Source organism: Aythya marila (assembly GCF_965140915.1).
Source record: "Aythya marila genome assembly, chromosome: 7".
NCBI lineage: Eukaryota > Metazoa > Chordata > Aves > Anseriformes > Anatidae > Aythya > Aythya marila.
Window position 1 is genome coordinate 12,200,057 of NC_139048.1, and position 25,623 is coordinate 12,225,679.

At 46.1% G+C, this 25,623-nt stretch overlaps 1 protein-coding gene across 1 annotated transcript in view; it reads right to left on the bottom strand.

Moving 5' to 3' along the window:
- Positions 1 to 25,198, bottom strand: part of SORCS3 (sortilin related VPS10 domain containing receptor 3) — a gene marked incomplete at its 5' end in the record, with an annotated part of 274,223 nt that extends 249,025 nt beyond the window's left edge. Inside the window, one exon of the mRNA XM_082764642.1 lies at positions 24,731 to 25,198. Coding sequence (XP_082620768.1) covers positions 24,731 to 25,198 — 468 coding nt within the window. The remainder of the gene's footprint in view (positions 1 to 24,730) is intronic.
- Positions 25,199 to 25,623: the final 425 nt, after the last annotated feature.

Consider the following 25,623-nt stretch of genomic DNA (forward strand, 5'->3'; position numbering starts at 1 on the left):
AAAGAAAACAAGCAAGGATTGGAGGGATTAGGGGATGGAGGTGGACAAGGGTGGAGGACCATGCTTTGCAGCATATCATCTCTGCAAACTGTCCTTATAGCTCAATACTCTGCCAGGTCCAGGGGAGGAAAGATCAATTGCCAGAGATCCATGAAGAGGTTTATTTATCCCAAGATGATAAACATGGGCCAATCAATCACCAATTAATTCCAAACATCCACATGTGGATCCATGTGTGAATTTGAAATGTTCAAAGAGCACTGAAGTCCTAGGAACCCTGGGCAAAGGCCTTCCTCAATGCCACACATCTGGACATTTTTGGACTTCTCCTACCCAACAGCATCATTCAGCACTATGAAATAGTCATCACACTCAATGTGAGTGCACAAAACTTATATGGGCAACAACTGGGATGAGGCTTGCAAAGGACATGCTACTCACACAGTTTGCTTCCAAGACTAAACAAGGAGGAACTTCTCAAAAGAGAAGCAAAGAATTTAGGGGTGGAAAGAAGACTCTGGTGTACCAGATAGATTAAAAAAAAAAAAAAGGAAAAAAAAAAAAAAAGAAAGCAGTGCCAGACACATTTGAGCTGATGACTGAAGTCATAAAGCACATTTCATGGACCATCCCACCAGCGCTTCCAAGAGATTACAAGAGGCTGCTGCATTTCCAACTCCCTGCAGAGTTTCCCAGCATTGTGTGTGTGTGCGTGCGTGTATGTGTAGATAATCAAAGTTTCTATTTTCTCCTGCCTACTTAAGACAGTCTTTCAGCGTGCATCCTCCTACACTGCTATTTTTACCTGCTCCTAATCAGTGTGTTCTCAAACATCGAGGCTCAAAGAAGAGCAGTTCAACTCCTTCGGAGCACAGCCCACGACACTGAGTAATACCTGCACGGCAGCCCTTCTCCCAACATCCAGGGCATCGTGCCTTGTACAGCACTGGGGAGAGGATACGGACACACAAAAGAAAAAAGCTGGGTTAGCTTTTTCACTGCTTTGTTTTCTCCTGTCTTTTTCCTCTGCTCCCACCATAAAACTTTTCCCTAATAATGTTTTGCAGAACAGAGAGAACTGTCCTCAAGCCTCAGAGTGCTCCCATACAGTGGGGAAGCCCAGCTGCTGCAGTGGGGACCTTCCACATGTATCATCTTCCAGCCTGAACTAAGAAAGGCTAAGAAAGGCCACTGGCTAACAAATATCCTTAGAAGAAGAAGAGCAGGGAGGGGGTCTAGGACAGAGAACCAAATGCCAAACCCAACTCAACAAGGGACAACAGGCTGGAAGTGAGTTTTGCTCACACAATACAGAAGATTTGTACCAAAAGTCAAGGAAGCGTGGACTCTTGGCTACTGCATGGAGCAATACTGCACAGCCTGCAGGAAAAAAAAAATACCCAAATTATTCAATTTTTGAAAAGACATTTGAAAAAGGATCTGATTTCTGATCTCTGCCTCCAAGAGAGCAGAACAAGAAAGCACAGGCTGAGAGGGGTGTTATCCCTCCCAGTCTCAGCCAGAGTCCTGGCTAGCACTGCAAACAGATTTGTGGCAGTCTGAGCCAGGTGTCGCCCTGCCTTCTCTACTCGTTGCCAGCTGTATCAGTCTGAGCCCAGATGCTTTACCACAGGCCTTGAGAAAAATTCCCATTGCAGTCTGGCCATGTTAGGTCATGGATGCTGAGAAATCAGCATGGCAAACAGCCTGCTTTTAAACTCCTGTTTAGAGGCTGGCAAGATACTGCAAAGCTTACCATTCTCAGGGTTTCACCATCCTGCACTCTTGCTCTGAAAACACATTGAATTCCTTCCCCGGTTTTCAAGAATAGAGAGAACTTCCCTTGAAATAGACCTTAATTCACCTGATTTTGCAAGCCTTTTCTTCTCTTTCATCAGCATAAAGAAATAATTGCAAAAGAACCAAGATTCAAAGCTCCTAGACACATCTGTAACGGAGAACTGGCTCCAGTGCCCCAAACCCAACCACAAAGCCTTTGAAGACAGCCCCAGTAAGAGATGTGGCCAGCAAGGACCAGGTCACACCAGATCAGCCACAAGTACCACATTTGAGAAAGGTGGCATCTTTGTCTGCACATGAATGCTCTGAGCAAATCTCAGCCTCCTGTCAACACACACTATTTAAACCTCTGACATTTTAAAAGTTGACCCTATGGATTGATTGCAAGCAGTTCAATATAAACATTCAGCACATGATACTTGATATTTAAACTTCCTAGCTTAGATTATAAGAGTTGACAGATTTATTTATGACTGCAGCTGATTGGAAAGTATTTTGTGCTTCCAATTCAAGTTTCAACATTTCCCCTATTTTTGTACACATTTGTCATACACTTTTTTAAAATTGCTCAAAATATTTAAAACTTTTCCCAACACTGCGCAATCAAAACCCAAAGCAATTTCCTAAGAAAAAGCCATAAAGCATTCTGTTATAAAGTCCTTTGACTTAAATTGAAGCTTCCCAAGAAATTTTCTATTTTTCTTAGAAAAAAATCAATCACACTGATCACAAAATTACTATTGATGTATTTTTCATTCTCATCTCCATAAGACTTCTGGTATTGGTTTTAGTTCTAGTTTTGAAGTGGGAATAGGTATGGCTTAAGTAAAGATTCAATTTAATATTTTTTCATAAAACCAGTAAACAGTCCTACTAAAATATTAGTCCTACTAAAAGGTTATTTTTAATATTTTTCAATGATGCCACCTAAAAATAAAAATAAAAAAATCAAAGCTACCGTCACTTTAGATTACATATTAATAAAGCATTTTAATAGCTTTTCATTGTGCCTTCCTTTTTTCTTCCTCTGTCTAGCTGCAAAAAGAACAAAGCAATTTTGGGGAAGACACTTCAACATCAATTTTTAATATATAGTTTCCTAACAAAATATTAACACTTCTTACTGCAATTTACCTTCCTATGAACACCAACACCAGCAAGGGAACATGTCCAAGATCAGCCCAGATGAATTCATTCTGCTTCACTTGGGTTCGTCTTTGGCCAAATTCTCAGTCATTTCTTAGTCAGCTCAGAGATCAACCCCTGACTTCCCCCAAGGAGGCTCTCCCAGTGCTCTGTTGCCCAAACCAAAACAAAGAGGCAGTAGTCTGCATGCTTCAAACTCTTTACCATTGCATTAAATGAGAATTTACATAAGTGATGGCAGGATAACACCACTGAAAGACTATGCTTCACTTGCAGGACGGTATCTCAAGAGATCAGAAGTCACACGGGTAACATTACAATCTCTAGGCATCTTTTTATACTTTCTCTTTGTATTCAGGGCTTGCTGCAGCTGTAACATGGATGCAAGGAACTGCATGGAGACAGAGCCCTCCCCCAGGCACCTGACCCAAATCAGACCCAGCTGGCTACACCTAAGTTAGGAGCAACCAGCAATCCATGCCTGCGAGCAGATCATTTTCCCCTGTGTCCTCATCTTTGCAGTTTGGAGTAGGGAAAACAAGCAAGAAACACTTTATTCTGTCACATTCCCAGAAACGTGCACATAAATATGTAAAACAAACTAGACGTCATCTGGAAATTCAGAAGAGCTGGGCAATATCTTTGCTGAGACAATCCCCCTGTAAGTGCATTTCACAGCCTAAGACTATACTGAAAGTGAAAGCTAAAGAAAGATGAGTCAACTCCTGTTTATTTTTTCAGTAAGCAAGGCTTCAGACCAAGCCTTGGGTGGCTGCAATTACATCATACCCTCTTACTGTGATGAGCAAAATCTGTTTTGTAGCAAGTGGAAACAGGCTGATAATGTCTGATGGCAAAACATAAGTAGTAAGCACCAGAAGCAAGTGTTGCAGATAAACAAGGAGGTGTTTCTACCAGGATGGATCTGCTACCAGCAGAGAGAGGGGTCAGGTTGGCACGTTCACTCAACACATAATCTGCTTGGATCCCTCTACTTGTAGTCCAGAAAGTTTACATATAGCTTCTATCCTTGAAATCCAATTAATCTATTTACTACCACCAGTTCTCTCCAACAAACCTTTATATTGCAGTGCAAGCTGTTTTACTACAAAGCCTTGCCTCTGAGCTGAAGGGGGTTTATTTCTCACAGTAGGTTCTTACACTATCCAAAACCGATGACAAATCCAAATATCCCCTCTATGCAGTCACTGTGGCATATGTTTATTACCACCAGAGAAACACTTCTGAAGTTAAACAGGGCTGTGAGGTTCAAGATTTCACCCATGTTGTGAAAGCAGATCTCTCTTCAAGCTCCTCCATCGATGTCAATGCCTCACTGTCCATATAATCAATTGGAGCCTGGCCAACAGTGGCCAAGTGCAGGCTGACCAAGCAGTTTTGACACTGCCTATCAGCAAGTCCCGATTTGGGTGCCAATTTCTGTAGCCCTCCTAGACTTGGACATCACCTGCCATCCCTACTCCCACCTTTCCTGCTTGGCTCCCAAGTGGCTCTCCTCCCTTAGCTACCATTATTAAGACCCCAGTAGTTCCCTCTCCCTGCCCTTTCCTCAGTACATCTCCCCTTGTCTGGGGACCATCAGCCACCTTCTGCTCAGAACTGTTAGTCACAGGCAGAAGAATTATTGGCATTTTCTCTTCCTGTTGTATTTTCTTTGTGGGTGAAATACCTGAGGGAGATTGAAGTCAGCTCTGGCTCCGTGGTGCTCTCCTCACCTCTGCCTGGTTCTGGGGTAGGCTGCTCAAAGCCAGCTGAATCAACAGCTCACCCTGGGAACCACCTGCCTCCTCTTACCCCCTGCAGCACTCTACCAATTTCCCTCCTACCCCTCAGTGCCCTGGGGCCCCATCCCACCAGCAGCCAGGGAGCCCAGCTGAGACCACTGATTCCTCCCCAGCCACTTCTGTGAGGCTGATCAGCGAATCAAGCTGTGCAAAGCCCTGGGGAAGCTTAGAGTCATCCCTGAGGATGTATGTCAGCCATGAGGATACATGGAGAAAAATCTTCCACAATACTTCCTCTCTAACACAACTTTCTCACAAGAGCCACATTTTACTCTGTCTGATGTATTCTCTGTATCTGTAGCTCTTGTTCCACAAACAAGCTCATACACATTCTTGCCTAGGAGAGGCACTGTTGAATTCACAAACCTTGCCTAGAGCTGGTGTCCCTGAATTAGAAAAATGCCCCTAGAAAGCAACACGGGTTATAGATGTTCTTAGGTATCACAGGTTGAAAACATTGCTCACCCTCCTGTCATGTGCTACCTGCATTATGTGAGGCAACAATCAGCAGCCCCGGTATGTGACACCACGTTCCTGATCAGCTCACAAACAAAGTGAGCTCAGTTTGGAGCCGTTCAGACTTCTGCCTGACTGTGCCTTTTACTGATGCCTTCCAAAAGTTCTATAAAGACAAGCTGCAATCTCATGGATCACAGCAAGCGCAGAACAAACCTCTCTGGTACAAAAGGTAAGAGACAGTTAAATGGTCCAAGGGTGAACTGTCCATATTTTGTGTCTGAGGGATGGAGAAAGGCTGGGCAGCTGCATCTCTCCTTTTCCATTACATTACTGCTGCTTCTTCCCCTCTGGATGGGCAGGGGTAACTCATCAGCGGGATTTTAAAAACAAGACTGGACTAATACTTTCTTCTCCAGTAGATTATCTAAAAAAAATAACATGTAGACTAATGCCCTCTCAACAAGGTTAAGGTGGTATATCTATTCACTTGAATATTACTACCACTTAATCCACTTTTATGACAGTTTAATGCTAGATGCTATTTTAAGACCGTTCTTCAGTTAGCATATATAGGAGAGGCATTATTAGCAATTTTATTTCCATTCTTATTTAATGAAGTTTAAACATTTTTCCGGGAATCTAGGATTCATATGTAGCCCTGGGCTTGTTCTGCCCTTGCTCATATTGGTTTTACTTGACCCTCCTCAGAATCACTCTCGACTTTGCTAGATCTGAGAGCTGCACGCAGTCTGACTTCATCCCACGGCAGGATCTGCAAGGTGCAATAAAACCACTCATCTCCAGGTGAAGTTGAGGGTTTCCCCTCCCACCAACTTTCTGCAGCCCACACCCTTTGGCTCCTGAACAAAGATTCAGATGTTTGGCTCCTGCGGTTAGAAAGCTAGTCATCCTAATCCAGGTGATTTTGGACATGACCAAAGTGGTTTTTTGCAATTTGCCAGGTCACCTTAAGCTTTTCCAGTCTAAGATTTGCAGCTAGGAGTTCCTCCTCTAGCTTCGTACCCCGTAAACCAGAACAATAATAGCACTTCTGCTTCCTACTTCAATCTCCTTCTCAAAGAGTTTCTAACTTATAATCAAACAGCATTTATATGCATATTACGTACATCTCCAGGTGCGGATTCATGAATTAAATCTTTCATAATACCTCAGGAGACATGCAAATATGAAAATACTTGCTTTGGACTTCGGATAGAGAGTTTCAGCAGGAAAATTAAATAAAATAGGAAAAACACTGGGAGGAGGAAGAAAACATGCTGGCTGGCAGTAACAAACAAGCACGCCTTACAATCTTTTCCCAGTTGCTTGGCGCACCAGAGAGCTAGGGGTAGGGTAGTTGGGCAAGTCGCTTGATGGGATGCTTCCAGAATGGTATTTTTAGGTTGGTAGGGGGAACCTCTGGCACACTCCCACATCTTCACTATCCTGTGCCAGTATTACATGCCCTGAATAAAATCCTGGAGTGCTTCAGACAACTTCTACTCCATCTAAAGGGATTAGCAGAAAAAACAATTGCTGAAACAAAGAGAGACCTTTACCTTCACGACACTTTTATTTGCTATGTCCATAAATAAAACAGGTCAGGGTCTATTTGCTGGCACATCAAGGTTTGCCTCCACCTGGCTAAACTTCCCTCCTCCCCAAGACAAAATGATCTCACCCACGGCGCCAAAGAGAACCATCTTTGGGCCATCCTGTCCCCTAAACCAGGCCTGACTTTGGAAGGATGTTCAATAGCAGGGGACAGAGCCATGCTGGGGGGGACCAACAGAAAAACCAGCACACTCATGCACAAAGCCAACAGGCAAGGCAACCTCGGCACTGCTTGGAAAGCAAAAAGATAAGGGTGAGAGCTGGGGTCCCACAGGCAGAATTTGCCATCATTCATGAGCCCACAGCCAGAAAGCGACCCAAACACAGTCACCAGCTTCAAGCCAAACCTTTGACAGGTTTGCATCTGTCCTAGCAAAAAATCTGGTCCACAGAGAGTGAAGTTCCCTGCCCAGATTTCTTTGGCAAGAACCACCAGGTGATGCCTGAAGAGGACAAATAAGCCAGTCGCAGGAAAGAAGGCAGCAGCACGACAAGGTTGTTCTGCTCAAGCAGCAACAACTGCAGTCAGCCCTGTGCCTGGCTTTCCCAGAAACCTTTCCCTTTAAACGCAATCCTCCCACTACAGGGAATCTGCCTCTGACAAAGAGAAATAACCTCTGTTCTGTTTCCTGGTTGTGCTTTGATAAAGAGAAGAGAGTTGAGCTAAGCAGTGGCAAGACCTGATCATCCTTCCCGCTTTCATTCTGCCCCTCAAATTAACAAAAATTACTTTTGAAAAACTGTCAAAAAAGGAAAACAAAGCCCACATGTAACTCTTCAGATAAAAACAATTTTGAAGTCTGACACATGTAGTTCTGCAGGCACAGTGGCTATTAATAATTCAACAAAATATTATAGTCATTACTATATTTTGCAATATCACAACAGCAAGCTTTAGCAGAATTCCTCTCCAAATCTCATTGCAACTGCCATTAATAAATAAAATGCAATTCACTGTTTTAAATGTGTTGTTTAAAGGCTAAATATTTCATCAGAACTAATTCATTTTAAATAATCAGACTAGGACTCTCCTCGCAGCACCAGGAGAGATCTCCAGCTCCACACACTCTCCACATTTAGAAATGAAGTTACGCTTCAAAAAGGAAGTGAGAAATTTAATTCAGCCGGAATATTTTAGATTACAACCCCCTGTAGACTGATGGGATCACAGCTACAAAGTCTCACAGCTTTCCTACGCTGTTTATGTGACCTGGGAAGATAAAAATTGGGGAAAAATTACAGTAGAATGGATTACATTTATTGCCTGCCTTAAACACTGGCCCACACCTGATTCTCAGCAGGTAGGAAAAGAGCATCTTCATCCAAACCTCAGCTGCCAATCCTGCAAACAGCAGTGCCCAACCAGGGTCTTTTCAGCAGTCTCAGAGGGCTTTGTAAAGGACAGTTTCCTCTCAAGGAACACAGGGAACAGCCCGCCAGCTGTTAATGTACAGGCTAAAGGAGCAGCTGAGGTTTCTCTGCCACGTACAAACATGCAAGTGAGCTCTACCCCACTGCCTCCAAAGGCACACAAGTGTCCATTTCAGTTGCACCTTAGATGTGGAAGACAACAACCATCATTTAAGCAAAATAAAAGCATTTGCCAAATATTTTCTTGGATCGAAAAAATGGGAACAAGTGATCTAGATCTGCAGTGACACCCCCCTCCGCTCTTGAACCCAAACAGCCTCCCAGCCATAAACGGGAAAAATATCACCAAATTTTTACTAAGACAAAAAAAAAAAAAACAAAAAACACTTCTGGCAGTTTGTAGTGTAATTGTTACCTCCTGGACACCTCCAGAACAGCAAGCACTGTGCTGCTGACTGGCAGGCTGCTGTCAGCGGGGCCATCCCTGGGACTAAGGCAAAGCAACGCCACCTTACCTGTGGGGCCTGTGTCACGCTCTGTAATGCCTCTGTGTCATCCACTGAGCCCACTGCTCCCCACACAACACGAGGATGGAAACACCACACCTTCGTTTCACCAATGCCATACCAAGACACAGTGTAATGCAGAAAACCAGAGTGGGAAGTATTTTCAAGCACAACTTTTTACAGTAAAACGGCAGTAAATAAAAAGGCCTGCATATCTTACAGCTCCTCTAAATTATGCTGAATTTATTTTTGTAAGTATATGACTATAAATGTTTCATTTTAACCTTTTAAAATTTAAAAAAGTAATAATGCTTTTCTACACAAACATTCTTTAAAAATTAGGTTTTTTAATCAGGATGCCAGCCCGGTATGAGTCAGGACCTGGGGAGGGCTGTCAGGGCGGTGATGGGAGCTGGGGACTAAGCCCACATTATTTGTCTCGTCAGCCACCCCATACACATTCAAAAGCACCAAGCTGGGCAGCAAGCTATTTGCAAAACTGTGCACTATGTAAGCCAGGCACAGCTGTGCCACTGAGCCATGTCAGATACGTGACACTGGGAATAGACCGACTTTTGGTCCTGTCCAGCACATCCGATCTTATGTTCCTGGGCACAAGGCCAAAGCCCATTAAACTCAACAGAAATGCAAAGGATTCGCTGGCTTTGAATCTGATCTTGTATGACAAGCAGCAGGAATGGCTGGAGGTATTTAACCTGTCAAGGAGAAGCATTAATGGAAAGTGGCTAATAAATGCACCACCTTCACTGCACCGCCTGCTTGTGCTTCAAGCCATTCAGCCTCAGAGATAAGGAGCCTCAACTCCTGAGCCAAAGCTCAGATGACCTCTGGGAAGGCCAGCCAGGGGGACTCGAGCTTGTGGGAAGCCCAAACCCAGCCGCAGTGAAGGACCAGCACAGCACAGTTCAATCTGGCCACGGCCATTGGTGTGCCATGTGAATATTGCTTGGTGGAACTTCGCAGTTGAAGCCCTAATCAGATGCACATTGGAGCCACTTCCAAATGGCTGCTTTCCTGGACTACTTGACCCTTTCAAGAGGCAGCTCCACCGTGCAGGTCGATGGCTTGTAACACTCTGTAATTCATCAGAGCATTAATGCTTTTCTGGTTGCTCCCTGTGATGAAGCACAGGCTGAAGGACAGCCATGCAGACGGAAGAGGCTTCCAATTTCCATCCTGTCTAAGCCTGCCAGCAGCATAGAAGGGGGAAGCACATAGGACTAATTCTGCTCTTACTGACACTCCACCAGTGTATCACCACTGACTTTGAAGATATTATTGTTGCTGTACTCCAGCATCAAGGTGATGAAAGAGAAGCCCTTGAAATAAAACATGCTGCTTTGGCAGAAACCGTGGCTTCATCAAACCCGGATCCTTGTCAAGGCAAGTGTTTTTGATGATACCAAGGATTTAAACCAAGCCCAGAAGTTTCATTCAAGAGAGCAGCAAAGGGAGCCCAAAGGGTTGCATATCAGGTTATTCTGATCTGATGTGCCAGGAGCCAGAACAGCATTTCCAGCCTGGCAAAGGGATCACTCACAGCACTTGGGCTGTCTGGCCAAGTCGGTGCACTACTCCAGCCAGCCAGAAATAAAATTTCCCATAGCAGCAATTTGTCCAGCAAGTACACAGGAGCCTGCAGTCCCGGCTCCAGGCTATAGCACAGAGCAATTCTTAAAAGTTTGTCTGACTAGCTTATTACAAACTTCTCCTCTCCTTCATCCTCCATCCAGGAAGGTGGTGAGGACCTCTCAAAACAACAGCCCCTCATGAGCAGCAAAGCAGTGAGCTGAGAGCACACAGTTGCCTGAAAGGCACTGAGAAATACCACACACAGTAGGAATCAGCACCCGTCCCTGCACAGGACCAGGATGAGCACAACAACATTTTGAATCTATTTTCACATTCAAAAAAAAAAAGTTTTCATCAGAAATAGCCCCAAAATACAGAGCCTTGGCAAGTGCAGCTCAGCAGTTCTCACCCTACAACACCCAAATGACTGGTGGCCAGGGAACATCGATGTTCCTGTGACACAGACACAAGCCAAGGCACTCCAGCTGACTTGCACTTGAACATCCATCCAGGCTTCCCACCGATGCAAGACAGGGTGAGTGATACTCGTCCACACTGTGGCAATATCTCAGTCTTCCTCCCTCAAGCTGCAGACTGAGTAATGGTCCCCACAATCAAAAAAAAAAAAAAAAAAAAAAAAAAACACATTTCTTCTGTCCCAAGCTCAGGAGAACAGAAAACAAAACTCAGAAAGAATGAAAAATTAACGGCATGAAGCAAAAGAGATACACAGAGAGCCACACTGGCAAAACTAAGGCTACACATTGAAATGCTCCATTAGGATCCTGCTGGCACTAGTGTAAAGCAAGCTGTCTGTGCAACACCAGCATAAAATCACCGTGAGCTGAACAGCATCCCTTGGAAGGGTAACACATTTACTGACATCCTTCCCCTCCCTTCAGCTAATGGCAGGACAGCCCATTTAACCAGTGGTCTAAAGCTTCAGCTTGCATGACAGCAATTTATACGCCCTGGCAGGTGAGAATGAACCATTCAACTCCTTTGACCTAAATAAGTAGGAGAAAAGCCTCCTGACAGCATTGCTCTGCCCAGCTCGTCTGAGACACCTCCGAGCATTGCTCAGCCGTGGCACGTCTAACCTGAATTGACCACATCCCAGCCTCTAACACACTGTCTCCACCTAATCTCTTTCCTCCCTTCTCTCCCCGTGGGGTTTACGCCTGGCCACAAAGCAGCACAGCATCAAAATACTGCCTAGACTGCCAGTAGCTGTGCCTGCCTTGCTCAGGGGTCATTTTTCTCCCCTCTTTTGGTACTAATTCCTTCTGTTTGCTTTGTTCTCCAACCCTGCCCTAGGCAGCGGCTGCCATAGCAGAAGGATGCACCAGGAAAATTCATCAGTATAAGTCAAGCACAAGCCTGCCTCTGGAGGGAGAGCATTTAAATAAAGAATGAACCTGAAATAGCTACCAGCTTCCCTGTAGCCAGAACTATCTGTCAGCACAAATTCACCACAGGGGACCATCATATGCAGGAACAAAACCTCTTCTGGCCCCATGTTCAGGAGGAAGCAAGTAAAACTGACCGGTGTGCCAGCTCACAGACTGGCACGGACCAGCAGCAAGAAGACAGAAACAACAGAAAAGGCCACAACTGCTCCATCACAACAAATCCTCTGTAGGAACATCCACACTGCCTCCTTTTTTAGGGAGTTCACATTCTGTAGATGCAGACAAAATAAAAAGGCAAGATTATGCCATCACCTTTACATGCAGCATCCTTTAAAGGCAAGATTTGTCCAAGGTGCTGCACATACACCTGAGAAAAGGCATTCTTGCTCCCAAACCCTTCTCATTTTTCTACTTATCCCTCAATCACACAACTCCACATGCATTTTTGAAAAATACTTTTGCCTCAGGACAGGAACGGTTGTAAGCACAGACCCAGTTAACTGCCAGCTCTCCCAGCTTGCCACCACTGCCCCTGCTCTCCTGACCAGTTAGATCTGTAGACAAGAGAACAGCAGAATTGAACCCAGTGAGGGTAAATGCTTTATGCCAGCTTCAAATTCAATATATGAATGACCATGTTCAGCCTAAGGAACTCGGTCTAGAACTGAGGGTTGCCAAGATCCTACCATGGCAGACAAAAAACACTCCTAATCCACACTAAAGGCTGACTGATACTGCCCAAAGGCACAGCAAGGGAAGGAGAAGGAAGAAACATGCAGTGCCATGTGAAGGGATCAGTGCACATCAGCTGCAGAAGGAGGGTGCATGGAGGAAGTGGAGGAAAAGCTGGCACAATAAGACCACAGCCCCAAATTATCTCTGGTTACACAGTAATTAGCTTATCTAGTTGTTAGTTATACGCCTAGTTCTATAGTTATCAGTCACAGATCTCCTTCCACACATGTAGACACCTTTCAGTGATTGAAGTGGGATCTGAAAACAATTAGAGAGAGGCCAGGGAACAGCACTCTGCCCCTGCCATCCTCCTCTTGCAAGTGTCCACATGCAGCGTTTTGATAACACAGGAGCAGCCAGTCTTGTACTGGTGAGCCTGTTAGCTACTAAGGGCAATAAATGCAACAGACAACCCTGACAGTGTTAGGCAAGGTGTTTCCCCGTGAGCCACGACTTGGAGACAGCAACACCGCATGCTTTCACATGCACATCAGCTCACTTCTGCCTCCTCACACATGCCGCAGGTCAGCTCGTGCCTCCTGCCCTCACCTCCTCTATGATGAGCAAGAAGCCCCCACAGCTCTTCCAGCCCCCAGTCTGAAGATGGCCTCCACCAGTCAGTGACTTTCTTGCCTGCCAACCTTTGTCTCTGGGGAAGAAGGTGAAAATCTCCCATTTTACAGAAAACATGGGGCTTTCAAATGACACAGTATTTCAATTTACCATGTACCATTCAATGTCATTCTTCAGTGTCACCTCTTTCCCCTTTTTGTGAGTTTTCACTCCAGCACCTTCTCCCCAACCTATTTATTGTCAATCTGCAGTAGCATTACAGGAAGCCCAAACTTAAAACAAGAGCAAAACACGCACACAGCGAAAAGTCACTAGAATATTCGCTTGGTGCAGCTCAGAAAGGCAGGCTTTGTCACTTGCAGTATGCAAGGCAGGAACAAGTAATGAAGATAATCTTTAATTAATTAAAAGCAAGGAAGGGTAGAATTGAGCCTGGAACAAAGAGATGCAGTACAAGCAAACTGAAAATGCTACACTGCCAGCGATGTTGCCTTTTGATTAAAGGAACAGTTTCCAGGCAGGCTGGCAAAAAACAACAGTGAACAATATTAATTAAGTAAATTAAGGCCTCCTCGGTGCTGATACTGTAGCTGTGTTTAGGTTGCCTTCAGAAAGAAATAAAGCTTCAGCTTTGGATGCAACAGATCACGTTGCCTGTCTGCTTGTGTATTAGCAGGGGAGAAATAACTCTGAATTCAGTTCAAATTGGTCAACAGATTCCAATGGGGGGTGTCACAGACCATGAATTGCTGCAAGTTCAGTAAATCTAATCAGCTGGGTGGAGAAGCAGGTCCCAAGCTAACACCTGACCTGAACCACAAACCACCCAGTGTTGGTTCTCAGAGCTGGCAGGGCTCCAACTGGTCACCGCACAGCCCACGGCTGGCCCTCAGCACACCTGTAGTGCTCAGCCAACCCACCGGGGTGGCTGTTGTCTCCTCCAGCTGAGCAGCAGAGGGTGTTGACAGAGATGAAAAAACACTGATAGATGACTTCTGGAAGATAAATCAGTTAAGGGATAATAGATTGCAAGTTTCTGTTGCTTAACAAGATGACTGGGCATTTTATTCATTTTCTGATCCTTTGGAGAGTAGACAACCTCAAAAACATTTAGCAGAAATCATAAGACACTGAAGTGCAACAGCCAGATCTTTTCCAGCTATATGCTGTACCCCGCACTTCTTGACTGCCCTTCTGTTTAAGTTTCAGCTCCCAGAAAAGTTTGGCTGATGACAGCAGAGCCACCTCTGTTATCTCTCTACACCACCCAGTACGGACACCATGATTTCATGGGGCTTTCTCCTGGTGTTGTTCCAACAGGTACCAAAGCGCACTGAAATAAAGCTTCTCTCTTTTCTGAAATAACTGTTCTCTCACGTATAGCGTGGTTATCATACCTATTTTCAATCTCCCAGGCAAGCTGTTTTTCAGGCCAGATGGCAAATCTGGTTTTCAGAGACCTCCTGCCTGACACGCAGGCCTGTCTGCCTGTCCCCTCTCCCACCACGTGCTGTGAGCAAGGCTTCCCATGCACAAGGTCACCACGCTCCTTCACTCGCAGGCTCACCAGTCCCATGCCTTGCATCAGCCTTTAGATACCCAAACAAAAGCAAAAACCCTGTTCCACTACGCGGGGCTTGCACTGGTTCAGAGTTGTTCTGTGCAGGATCAGGGCCCAGCCCCAGATACCTCTCTGCACCCCCATCCACACGTCCACTGTCCCAGTCCCCCATCTTGCAAGAGAAGACCGATAGGAGGAGACTTGGCCCACACCCAATCTAAGGGGGCAAGAAGATTTGGTTATCCTTATTCACTCAGGAATCCTTCATCTGTACCTAATCTGAAGCAGAAACTTTCCCCCATGGGTTGGAAGGTGTAATGCAAAGAGTAGGAAAGCCCCTTTAATGATTCTGAAAGCTAACAAGACTCTTGAACTCATCATCCTACTACATTATCCCATGGCAAGATTGTACGGGCGAACGAGCACACCCATCCACATGACCCTTCCATAACCATCATCCCAAATCTTTCCAACCTCCTCCTAACAAGCCATGTAACTCAGAGCCAGCTCCCAACCCCTTCAGCAGACAAATGCCTCCTGTCGCTGTATTTCCCGTGGAAGCCCCAACTCATCGCTCTCACAGCTTCACCACATCACCTCTTCCCAGCTCAAGAGGGGCTGCAATTAACTTGGGAAGCTGTGCTGGTAAAGGGATTAGAACTACAGATAGAGGTGCTCTTAAATCACTTTCAGCCAGAACTTTGCAGTGCTTTAACTTGATCAATCTGTTAACGATTTTAACTGAGCACATTCCCCTTTATTATTAATGAGAGTTGTGTTCTTCCCACTCTTAGCTCCTCTTTTCCCCTATTTTTCTTTCTTTCGTGTAATCTCTTCTAAACAGAAAATATACCCAGTATGTGAGCAGCATCACAGCTGAAATAAAAGCAAGATCTTTGTCCTTAAGGCACCAGATCAATAAGGGACAGGAGTCAGAGCAGTTGCCTCCCACCTCTGCTTCAAATCAGGAACATGACCTGGGGCAGATCCCTCCTCTCTCTCACGCCTTTGTTTCTCCAAACAAAATTTGGGGCTAATACCATTGACTTTTTTTTTAAAAAGTAACATTTGAAATAGCCAGCAAGGCAGCAACTTAAGAGCTTTATACGTGCAGTTCTGTCTGTCATCATGTAAGACCAAAATTGGTGAGGTATGGCCACAAAGGATGGGAACTCTGGAGCAGAGCACTACAAACACACACCTCATGCAGAACCGCTTTCCCTCCATCCTCTGGCAGAGACAGCTCAGGACTGCAGACAGGAGGTCCTGTTCACCTGCATGGAGGCTATTGATCACAGCCGTGAGGGATTTTTCCAATCAGGCCCAAACAGCAGGGAATGGCTAACGACCAATTAGAGCTCTCATTCTTTTCTCTCTGCCCCTCTGAGATCCTAAAGCACTGTTGGCAAGAGCTAAATAATCATGTTTTTATAAATTCTTTTCCACCTTATGGCTTTGCAAATATCCATCCCTGCATATGAGTTAACTCCTCTTTGTAGATGTACCAAGACATGGGGCGATGTATGCACCCATTAAGCATAGGGGCAAATTCCGAAATCATGAAGATGGCCTGGCACCCTAAGCAAGCACATCTGACCTCAGCCTGGGCTTCTCTCAACCATCATAGTCAGCAGGAGCTCTGTGCCAAGCCCTTTGCTCCCTCACTGGAGCCCTCTACTGAATTCCCACAAGGAGCTCGATGCCTTTCTGGCATGTATCAGAAGCATCACTGTACCCTAAAATGTACCAGCAGTACCAACGTGTTTCAGAGCGGTGTATTGTCTGAAGCAGTGCTAAAGCAGTTGCTTTTAGGATCCTAAGGCCTTTCACCCATCTCTGAAGTAAGCCATTTGCTATGGCTCAATCCTAGCTCTCCCAAGTCCCAAATATCTGCTTTAGTCCCAAGGATGCGAGCAAGCACAACCACTCCTCCCAAGGTGTGTAATACTTTGTCTCACTGTGCAGCAGGTGGGATGAATCCCAGCCCGTTCTGTCCCTCCACGCTCATGCACAAGAAAAGGAGAGAAGCACAAAAACACTGAGACTTGTGCAACACCCTCATGCTGGTCAAAACACTGTGGAGATCCAAGAGGCAGGGACTCATCGGGACAACCTTATCCTCTGCAGACCAGGCATAGGGGAGAAGTGCAATGAAACGACTGCCCTGCCCTCAGAACCCAGCTGTGCTGGCACAGGAGAGGGAGCAGATTGGCAGCAAAGTGGGTCTGTCACCAGCTGTCCTCAGGTCTCATCACAGATCAGAAAGGGGACAGTGCAGCTGAGAAGGTGGCGAGGACTCACTGCTGCTGCCTGGCCCTGCGGAGGTTAATGTCATCCCTTCTCCCAAGCCCGCAGTGGGGGTGCTGGAGGGTTTGCAGGCACATAAGTCGGGCTGGAGGGGACCCAAGCAGATGAGAGACCCAGTCCTTGGGTCTCCCATCTTTAGGAAAAAGCCCAGCAGCAATTAGAGACAACACAGAAGGGAGATGGCATCAGCTGCAAGGCAGGGTGAAATGCTTTACCACGGCCGAGTGCACGCCACGACTATTTTCCTCTCTCGCAGAGGGAACCCCGGACAGCAGGAGTTTCGCAGAGTCAATGACTCTGAGCGGGTTTTCATATCAATATTTCAGCAGTGTCTGTCTTTCCAGCGTGGATTTCCCAGGCCCCAGCTCCCCTCCGCACCCGCTGCAGTATTTTCCTTCCCTTAGCAAATGCCCACGCTCCCTCTAGCGCCCGGCTCAGCTTTTCACACGCCGGCAACCCAGCACCCTTTCCTTCAGCCTGCACCCCAGGGTGTCCAAATCACGCTGGAGCTAATTAGAAGCGATGCTATTTTGGGCACAGAGGCCCCGTGGTGCTCTGCAGATCTGCCTGGCTGGAGTTTGTGTTGCATATGTGAATAGGAAGGGGAGAACGCAGCGTGACAGCCTCGGCGTCACAGACCCTCCCTGAACACGAGGCAGCTTTGCCACTTGTTTCAGTGGGGGAGCAATCAGGTCTCCTTCAAGACTGAGAGGGAGGAAAGAAAGTGTTTTGATTAGTCAACACCGACCTTCTCTGATTTTCATTGTGTGCTGCGGCTCCGCTGACCGTGAGGGCTGCAAATTGACCCTCAAATTTCTTCGGCGGTTTATTCATGTAATGTGTTTAAGACATACAGCCACCCTCTTCAAACACTCAGCAAACTATTCACTTCTCTCACTCTCACAATACCCCATAAATTCAGGAAAGGAAATACTGCCAGGCCCTTCTTTGTGCATGGGGGAAACGTTAACAGCGATGCTGCAGTTCTCCCTGGATGCTGAGGGGAAGCCAGGATTTGGGAACTTGTTTGCCTTGAGCTCCTGCAGAGAGTTTAAGCAAACCAACAAGTTCATGTACACAGGTGTCACTTCAGCATATTTCCCCATTAAGGAGAAAGAAGCTCACCTTCCCAGAGCCCTGAGGCTGCAATACAGGAAATGCAGAAAACCCACAGGTCTTTTTGTACTGCCCCACAGACAGCTCCAAAGTTTCCTGGCCTCTGCACTCACTTTTCATTCTTACCTGGCACTTTTCACTGCTCTGGGATACCACAGGTTGGATCCTCAGCTAGATCCTACATCAATCCTACATCAACTTACACTAAGGATCCAACTAAGTATTTTTTGCTGCTTTGGAGACTTTCTGCAGTACTGTATTCAATACTTCACGAGGAATACGTCGTTTAATTTATTCTCCTGATTACAGCAGGCTGGGCTCCACACCTTCAAACACAGGCTCTCACTGGAAGATGAACTTGACCAGATCCCAGCCAAGCCCAAGTCTTAAATCCATAATTGACAGGTTTTCTTGCCATTGCCCTGGAACCAATTAAAACCATGAACTCAGGCTTGGCCTTCAATCTTGGAACAAATTTGGATTTGTAAGAGAGCACCAGCTCAGGTAAGCATGTACTAGGAGCTTAAGGAGTGTGATGCTGTAGTGTGACTTAAGGAAATTCTTGAGTGTTTGTGAGACTGGCTCCCAGTGTCCCTTAATACAATCAACGCTACAGATCCTCTCTCTCTAAGCTGTGCTTTACCCATTAAACACCACTGCTTCCATATTTTTTTCAAAAATCTCTACTAACAAATTCAGCTATAAATTTGGAAACTCAGGAAGTTGTCTTCCCTCAGTCTTGCATTTAAGAAAATATTTACCTCATCTCACCTCCCCTTGGGGTGAAGTTTCTCCTGGCTAACATCAATTCTCTTCTCAAACCCATTTTCAAAATATTTTTTTCATCTAATCAGATGAATTTTTCCCATTTAAAATAATAATTATGAAATCACATAGCTGTTCCTGTTTGCATTTAAATTACTGTGAAAGCTTAGCCACAGATCCTGGGCCTCATCCCTGAGCAGGAGGAAGTCCAAGTAGTGAGGCTCACCGGGAAACTGCTGACAGGCACCTGGAACATAAGCGGTTCTGTTTCTGAGCCCTGGGCTACAAGAACTTCAACAGCTTGCTGCCCTGGGCTGGGTAACAAGCCGGGGAATCTGCCAGCTTCACAAGACCACGAGCAACAGGGGCCGTCCACTGGGCATCAACCTGACTTGACAAAGATACCAGTCTGGAGAGAAATAGCCTGAAGAATACTTTGCAGATGCCTTCTTCCTCCTCTACTGACTCAACACAACCATGAAAGCAATTTCCATGTGAAGGTTTCATTTTTATTTCCATATCTTCCACTAGAATATTAATTAAAAGTGGATTGGCAAAGTCCTGCAAAATGACTGTAGTGGCTAACTTCATTACTGGAGGTAGTGGAGAAGCGTAAATGCAGCAAGACACTCTGACACAGCCCACACACCTTCAACAGCAGCAACAACTCAACATGGCCAAAAGCCATCTGAGAAAAAAATAATAATAAAAAAAATCAGCCTAGAATAGCAATTAAAATATCTACCAAATGCAGTGCAATTAATGAATTAATGTGATTGCTCTGCCACCATCTTGCACTCTAGGAGTAAACATTTTAGACCAGAATCCAACCGGACTGCTGGAGCAGATACCCACGGCTGACAACTGAACGCAGCACTGCCTGCCTAAAGATTCATTTCGCTGCCCTCATCCCTTCCAGGCACAGCAGCCCATTTGGGATTGCAAGCATTGCCCACCTCGTTCTGCCCATCACACGCTGCATTGTTAGGCATCTTAATGAAAAACTACCTGGCACGCAGCAAGCCCCTCAGCCTTCCCAGCCTGTAATTCACCGTGGGAGTGAGTAATGTCTCGGTATCAAACCACCAGTACATTAGCAGATCACACCAGAGCACTGCCAGCAGCATGCAGAAGAATCATTCCCGGAAGAGCCAGGCTTCACTGCTAGCACTTGGACAACTTGCCTGTCACTGCCAGCCCTCAGAGCTAGCACGGGGTAAAGCAAAGGGATCTCTGCGAGCAGGAGGGAAAGACTCACAGGAGCCATTCACAGCAGGTCTGTCACCATCACATCACATCTATGTGAGTCTTGAAAGCTACCCTGATGACTTGCTGCGCCTTTCTTTCAGAAGGAGCTCTTACTTAATGTCCACTCAGACGTATCATGTTGCTGTTCCAAACATGATGTCCTCTCCTACCAAGGAAATGAGCTGCATCTTTCTAACCCTACTTCAGAAAGCTGCTGGCTACTGTAGCACTATTGGCCTCCTCTTCACCAAACCCTTCTGCCAAAAGCTTCTCACATTCCCAGCCTTGGATTGAGTCTCACAACCACGTTAACTCCCGAGACAAGAGCACCAGGCTGTCTGGGCCACGGGTTAAAACAATGCAGCTTGTCTGGCAAGATAAAACAAGGCTCCTGCCCAGGTGCTTGCCAGATCTCATCTCACCATCCCCAACTTGTAAAGCCTGGATCCCACGAAGCACCAACATGTTGCAGTTGCACAAGCAGCAGCTGTATAGCTCAGTTATGCCTTCCTGCTGCAGGTTCATCTTCAGTCCTCACTTTGAGATAAAAATGCACCCTGCTGACGTGTATTTCCTATAGCATGAAAAACGCAACCCCTGCAAACATCTAGGAATTTGCCCTGGCTGAAGCAACCTGCAATGCTGCACATGCCTTAGGCAAACGCCCTCTCCTGCTCTTGTTGTAGCATTGTAGTGCCTTTTCTCATCTTTAGGTCTGAATTTTGCCTGTGGTTACTAGAAAAAAAGGACATGCATATGGGGATGGGTAAAACACAGCATGCTAAGCTGAGCATACCCTCGTAGGTAATGGATTGAAAGTGTCTTCTAGTTCAAAGAGAACTAAAAATGTGTATCTTTGCTTCTTACATCAAACAAAACAATACACTGAACTTGTAGTGCTTCCATCGCAGTAAAAGCATAGACAGGATTAAATCATTCCTATTAACAGCTACATTGAGCCAAGTGATAACTCTGAAACCTAACGACAACTGTCCAACTGGTACCATTGCACTAGTGATCACATCAGCAGAGCAATCTGCCTGAGTGTTTTATCCACTGAAGCTTGTGGAAATCTCTTGAAAAAATAAAAAATAAAAAAATCAAGAAACAAGATAGCAAGATTTAACTCTGCAACAACATTAAAGTTGGTGCTACTTATTTCTGTGGATCCTTATCCTAGAAATCTGTGAGGGAAGCAGGAGGAAAAGATCATCTGAGAAACCAGATTATCTTCACAGGAAGGTTGGGGAGAGCATCTGGTGAGCAGCACAGGGAAAAATTTCATGCAGTAGCATAACCGTCTAGAGAGAAGGAAAACAAGTGAAGAGGACACAACTGCTCACCGAATGCCACATGGTACTCAGCGTGTCTCTGGAGTGGAAGGTTTTTTCAAGAAGAAAGGCTTGCAGATCTTCTGAGAGTAATGCTAGATTACACTAAAAATTCTCCTTTTTTCAGAAAGGTCTTGGACAGAAAACATTTCATCTGATCTATACCAGGTCCTTCAATAGCTTCAGTGTACTCTCAATAAATGTTTCTATGGGACAGATTGATACCTGAGGCTCAAGTACAGCTCACCTTATTCTTACATGTACATCAGACCCACTGAACAGACCGCTAAGTCCCCTTCCCAAGAACGCAGAGGACACAAACCCTATTTCTGCTCAGAATAGGATTTTGGCATTTCCTAACTTCCACTCGGAGATCTTCAGGTGTTGCACAAAGCAGAATTCTGCTCCACACCACCACTTTGTGGTAGGTAAGCAGTACTATCCTCATTTAACATGGGAGAGGAGATTCGGTGAGGTTAATTGTCTTTCCTAAGGTCACGGAAAAAGCCCGTGGGCAGGACAAAGCAGAGAACTCAAATTCCCCGATCTCACCAGGTTTTTTGCCTCTATCCTAATCCTGACCTCGCTATCTGCAAATGGAGGAAACAAAAGTTTGTTGCCTGGGAGGGATTATTTTTTTAATATGTTAAATAGAGATTTGAGGGATGGGGGAGAGGAGGCAGGAAGGAAAAAAGAGGGGGAGCTGCTCTTAAAATAGCAATAAAATACATACAGCAGGTTTTTAATATTCTAGGTAACAGGACATACAGCAGCTACACAGACTTCCCCCCTGTGGAGTTTGTTGTACAGCCCAGCAAAAAGCTCTAAATTTTTATGACCATCATTTGCTCTTCTTTGCAAATCCATCCCACCCTATCTCAGGAAACCCTCCCCATCAATGCCTGATTTGAAATGTACTGCTTCGCTGCATGTAATTTGATTGATCGCGCTTTTAATAAATCATAAGCCACAGAAGCTTCAGTTTTAAAGTCTGTTCGAGTAACAGGGAACTGGTCAAAGCAATCCCTATGCCTCTTTACTGTTTTGGTAGCCTAAAACCAGTAGCACACAGACATGTCCTAGGTGCTCTACTAGGTCATCTATCAGCATTATTAGATGCAAGTTCATCTGTTTTGTCCATTTTCAATTTACATTTTTGCTGGTTTGTGTCTATTGTGACCTAAGAAAATACATGCTTCGGGGTGAGAGACTGGGGACCAAGGTGGCTGGCAAAAGGCTTCCCTGCGTGACCTTGGGCAAACTGCTTGCCCTCCCCATGCCACAGCCACCCCAACAGTAAAATTAGGGAAAAGCTGAACTGCAGCAGAAAAACAGGCACTGGAGTCAGCCTTCTCTGCTAATAAATGAAAGGACCCAGCTTCTAGCATTTAACTTTCCCTCTAGAGTCACATAACACACTGTTAAAAAATGAAATCCAATTAATCATTAAATGCAGCGTGTTTTCTCCCTAAGACAGGAGTGAGAAAGTCGCCTGATGCTAAACCCCATACTAGAAACAAACACGAAAAGATAATGCTGTTATTTATTAACACTCTTGGTTTTCCTTCCCATAAACACCACACTGGCACTAAACACCAGACTCATGCTTGTGTTTTGGAGTTGGAAGCTTCCAATGCATGCTATCTTGAGGTGCAAAACCCTAATGCAAAGTTGTGAACAATCAAGAAGTTTTCCTTTATTACTTACACCATCCCTGTCACCTGGAGCTAAAGAGTAAGCGAAGCTAATAAATTAAACAGCATATTTCCATGAAAGAAACAAATTGTAGTCTTAAGCTGGGGGAGGAGGGAGAATTTTGTGAAAGTCATTTTCTGACCTGCACTTTGGAAAAAAAAAAAGACCTTTTTTTCCCCTCTGCAAATGCCTATAGACTGATTTTACTCTACTACTCAGAACTATTATTCTCTAATACTCATAACTATTGGAAATTCAGGCTGGGAAGGAACGGGGGGCTTTTAGCTTCTTTTGCTCAACACCCTTTGATACGGCACTGAACTGAAACAAAAGCGAGGGCATATAGGTTGTTTTCTTCATTACATGCCATGTTATATTAAAAATAAATAGTCCTAGAGACAAGTGTAATGCTAAAATATAGCACGCAGCTGTTTTCTCTTCAATGTTTGCTTTCATCTTTAATGAGAGAGGAATTCATGTCTGGCAAACACAACTGCCTTAAAAAATTGGTTAAATCAAAGTAGCGTCTACATCGCTGTCAGCGTTATTGCCTAAGCAATAATAAATACAGAAAACCTTCCAGTCAGAAAAATATAAGGAGGTGGCTGAATCGCCCGTGATTAAGTTATGGCTGATGCAGAGATAGATAGGTGGATAGATAGACAGATAATTTGCTCGTTAATGACTAATCAATCTCGTGAGGAATACAGCTGAAAATCCAGCTGATCTGTGCCGTGCTGCTAATTGCTTTATGCACATTTCCAATAGCGGCAAAACAATAAAAGAGGCATTTTGGAGGCAGTGACGAGCTACAGTAATCAGAATAATGGGAATATTGTCACCAGCCGTGAAGGCTTCCAAGAGTCCTGGTGACTACGCCTGTTCTCCGACTTTACAGCGGAGTGGAAACGGTGTTTCTGATAGCGAGTTGGAAGAAAATTGAAGTTGTGTCCCCAGCCATCTGCCGGGTGTTGCAGAGCAGGGTGCGAGGGAGGGCCCTGCGCTATGGGGGCACCACGGCAGCTTTTGGGACACCCCCACAGGCACGCAGAGCACCACAAACTTTCAGGGACACCTCAGCTCCTCCTCGTTATTGACTGCAGGGCAAAGACATGAGCCGGCATCGATTCTTTTTTTTTTTTTTTAAATCAAAAACTTTTCTGCGTGTTCGCCCTACCTGCCTCCTTTCAGAGCCCCTTAACATGCTGGGGAGCTCTCCAGCCCTTAATGAATTGATGGCATCTCTCCTGTCGCCAGCACGCAGAGCTGAGAACGGGAGGGCTGCTCTGCCATCAGTGTACATCACTCACCCCCGGACAGAGGCAGGGGAGCTCACCAAGGTGGATATCACACATGGAGAGTGCAAGGGGGCAGCAGAGGCAGGTGGGGACGCAGGTGGGGACACAGGGGGCTTCTCTGGGAAAGGGAGAAGGCTCCCGACAGCCTGGCCCTCCTGGTGGAGCTCAGCCCCTGGGGATCGCTGCTCTCCCCTCGGGCAGAGGTGGGGATCTCCCCCTCTTTTTTTTTTTTTTTTCCTAGGGAAAACTTTTCTCTTTTCACCTACCCTCCGCATCCCCAGCCGTAAAAGCGAGCCGCGCTCAGCACCCTTCTCCCCCCCCACATCCCCTACCGCATTTCCGAGCTCAGCACCATCCCTCCCATCCCATCCCAACCCATCCCAGCCGGTACTCACGCTGCTGTTGTGGCCGGACCAGTGCACCATGGCTTGGTTGTGCGCCGCGTCCCCGGTGAGGGCGAAGGTGGTGCTGCCCAGCCGCAGCTCCTCTGCCCCTCGCAGCCTCGCCGCTCTCCCCTCCTCCGGGGGTCCGCGGGGCTGAGCCCTGGCTCCGCGTTGCCCCTCGGCTGCGGGCAGCCCCCGGCCGCCTCCCGCAGCCGCCGCCCGCCGGCTCCGCACCGCCGGGCCCCGGCCCCCGGCCGCGCCGCCCGCCCCCGCGCTGCCCCCCGGCTCCCCGGAGCCCCGCGCCCGGTTCCCCGGTGCCGGTGGTTGCCGCTGCTCCAGCCCGAGGCGAGGCCGGGAGGGAGACGAGCAGGGGCCGCAAGTTATCTCGGCGCCGGTGCAGGAGCAGGAGAGGAGTAAGAGCCATGTCCAGGCGAGCAGGGCGGCGTGGCAGGGCGCAGAGCGGCGGGTCCCCTTCTCCATGCCTTGGCGGAGCGAGTCGGGGGGCTCGGAGAGGGAGGAGGGGGGGGGGCGAGGCGCTGCGTTTAGGGCTTTTTTTTTTTTTTTTTTAGGGGCCGGATCCTAATTATAATAATTATAATTTGGGAAGAAAAAGAATAAAAAATAAAAAAAAGGCTCTTCTTTCTTCGCTCTCCTTTTCTCTTCCCCCTTTGCTCAGACGGTGACCAGAGGAAAAATAAAAATTAAAAAATAAAAATTTAAAAAAAAAGGAAAAAAAAAAAAACTCTCTCCCCGGTAGTTGGATGCTGTTCCTCACTGTTGGTGGATCTTTCTTTTTTTTTTTTTCTTTTTTTTTTTTTTTTTTTTGAAAAGTGCTTTTCAGTGAAACTGTTCACGTTCGAGGATTTGATCAAGTGAGCGGGTGGCACCGCGCGGGGGGAGGAGCC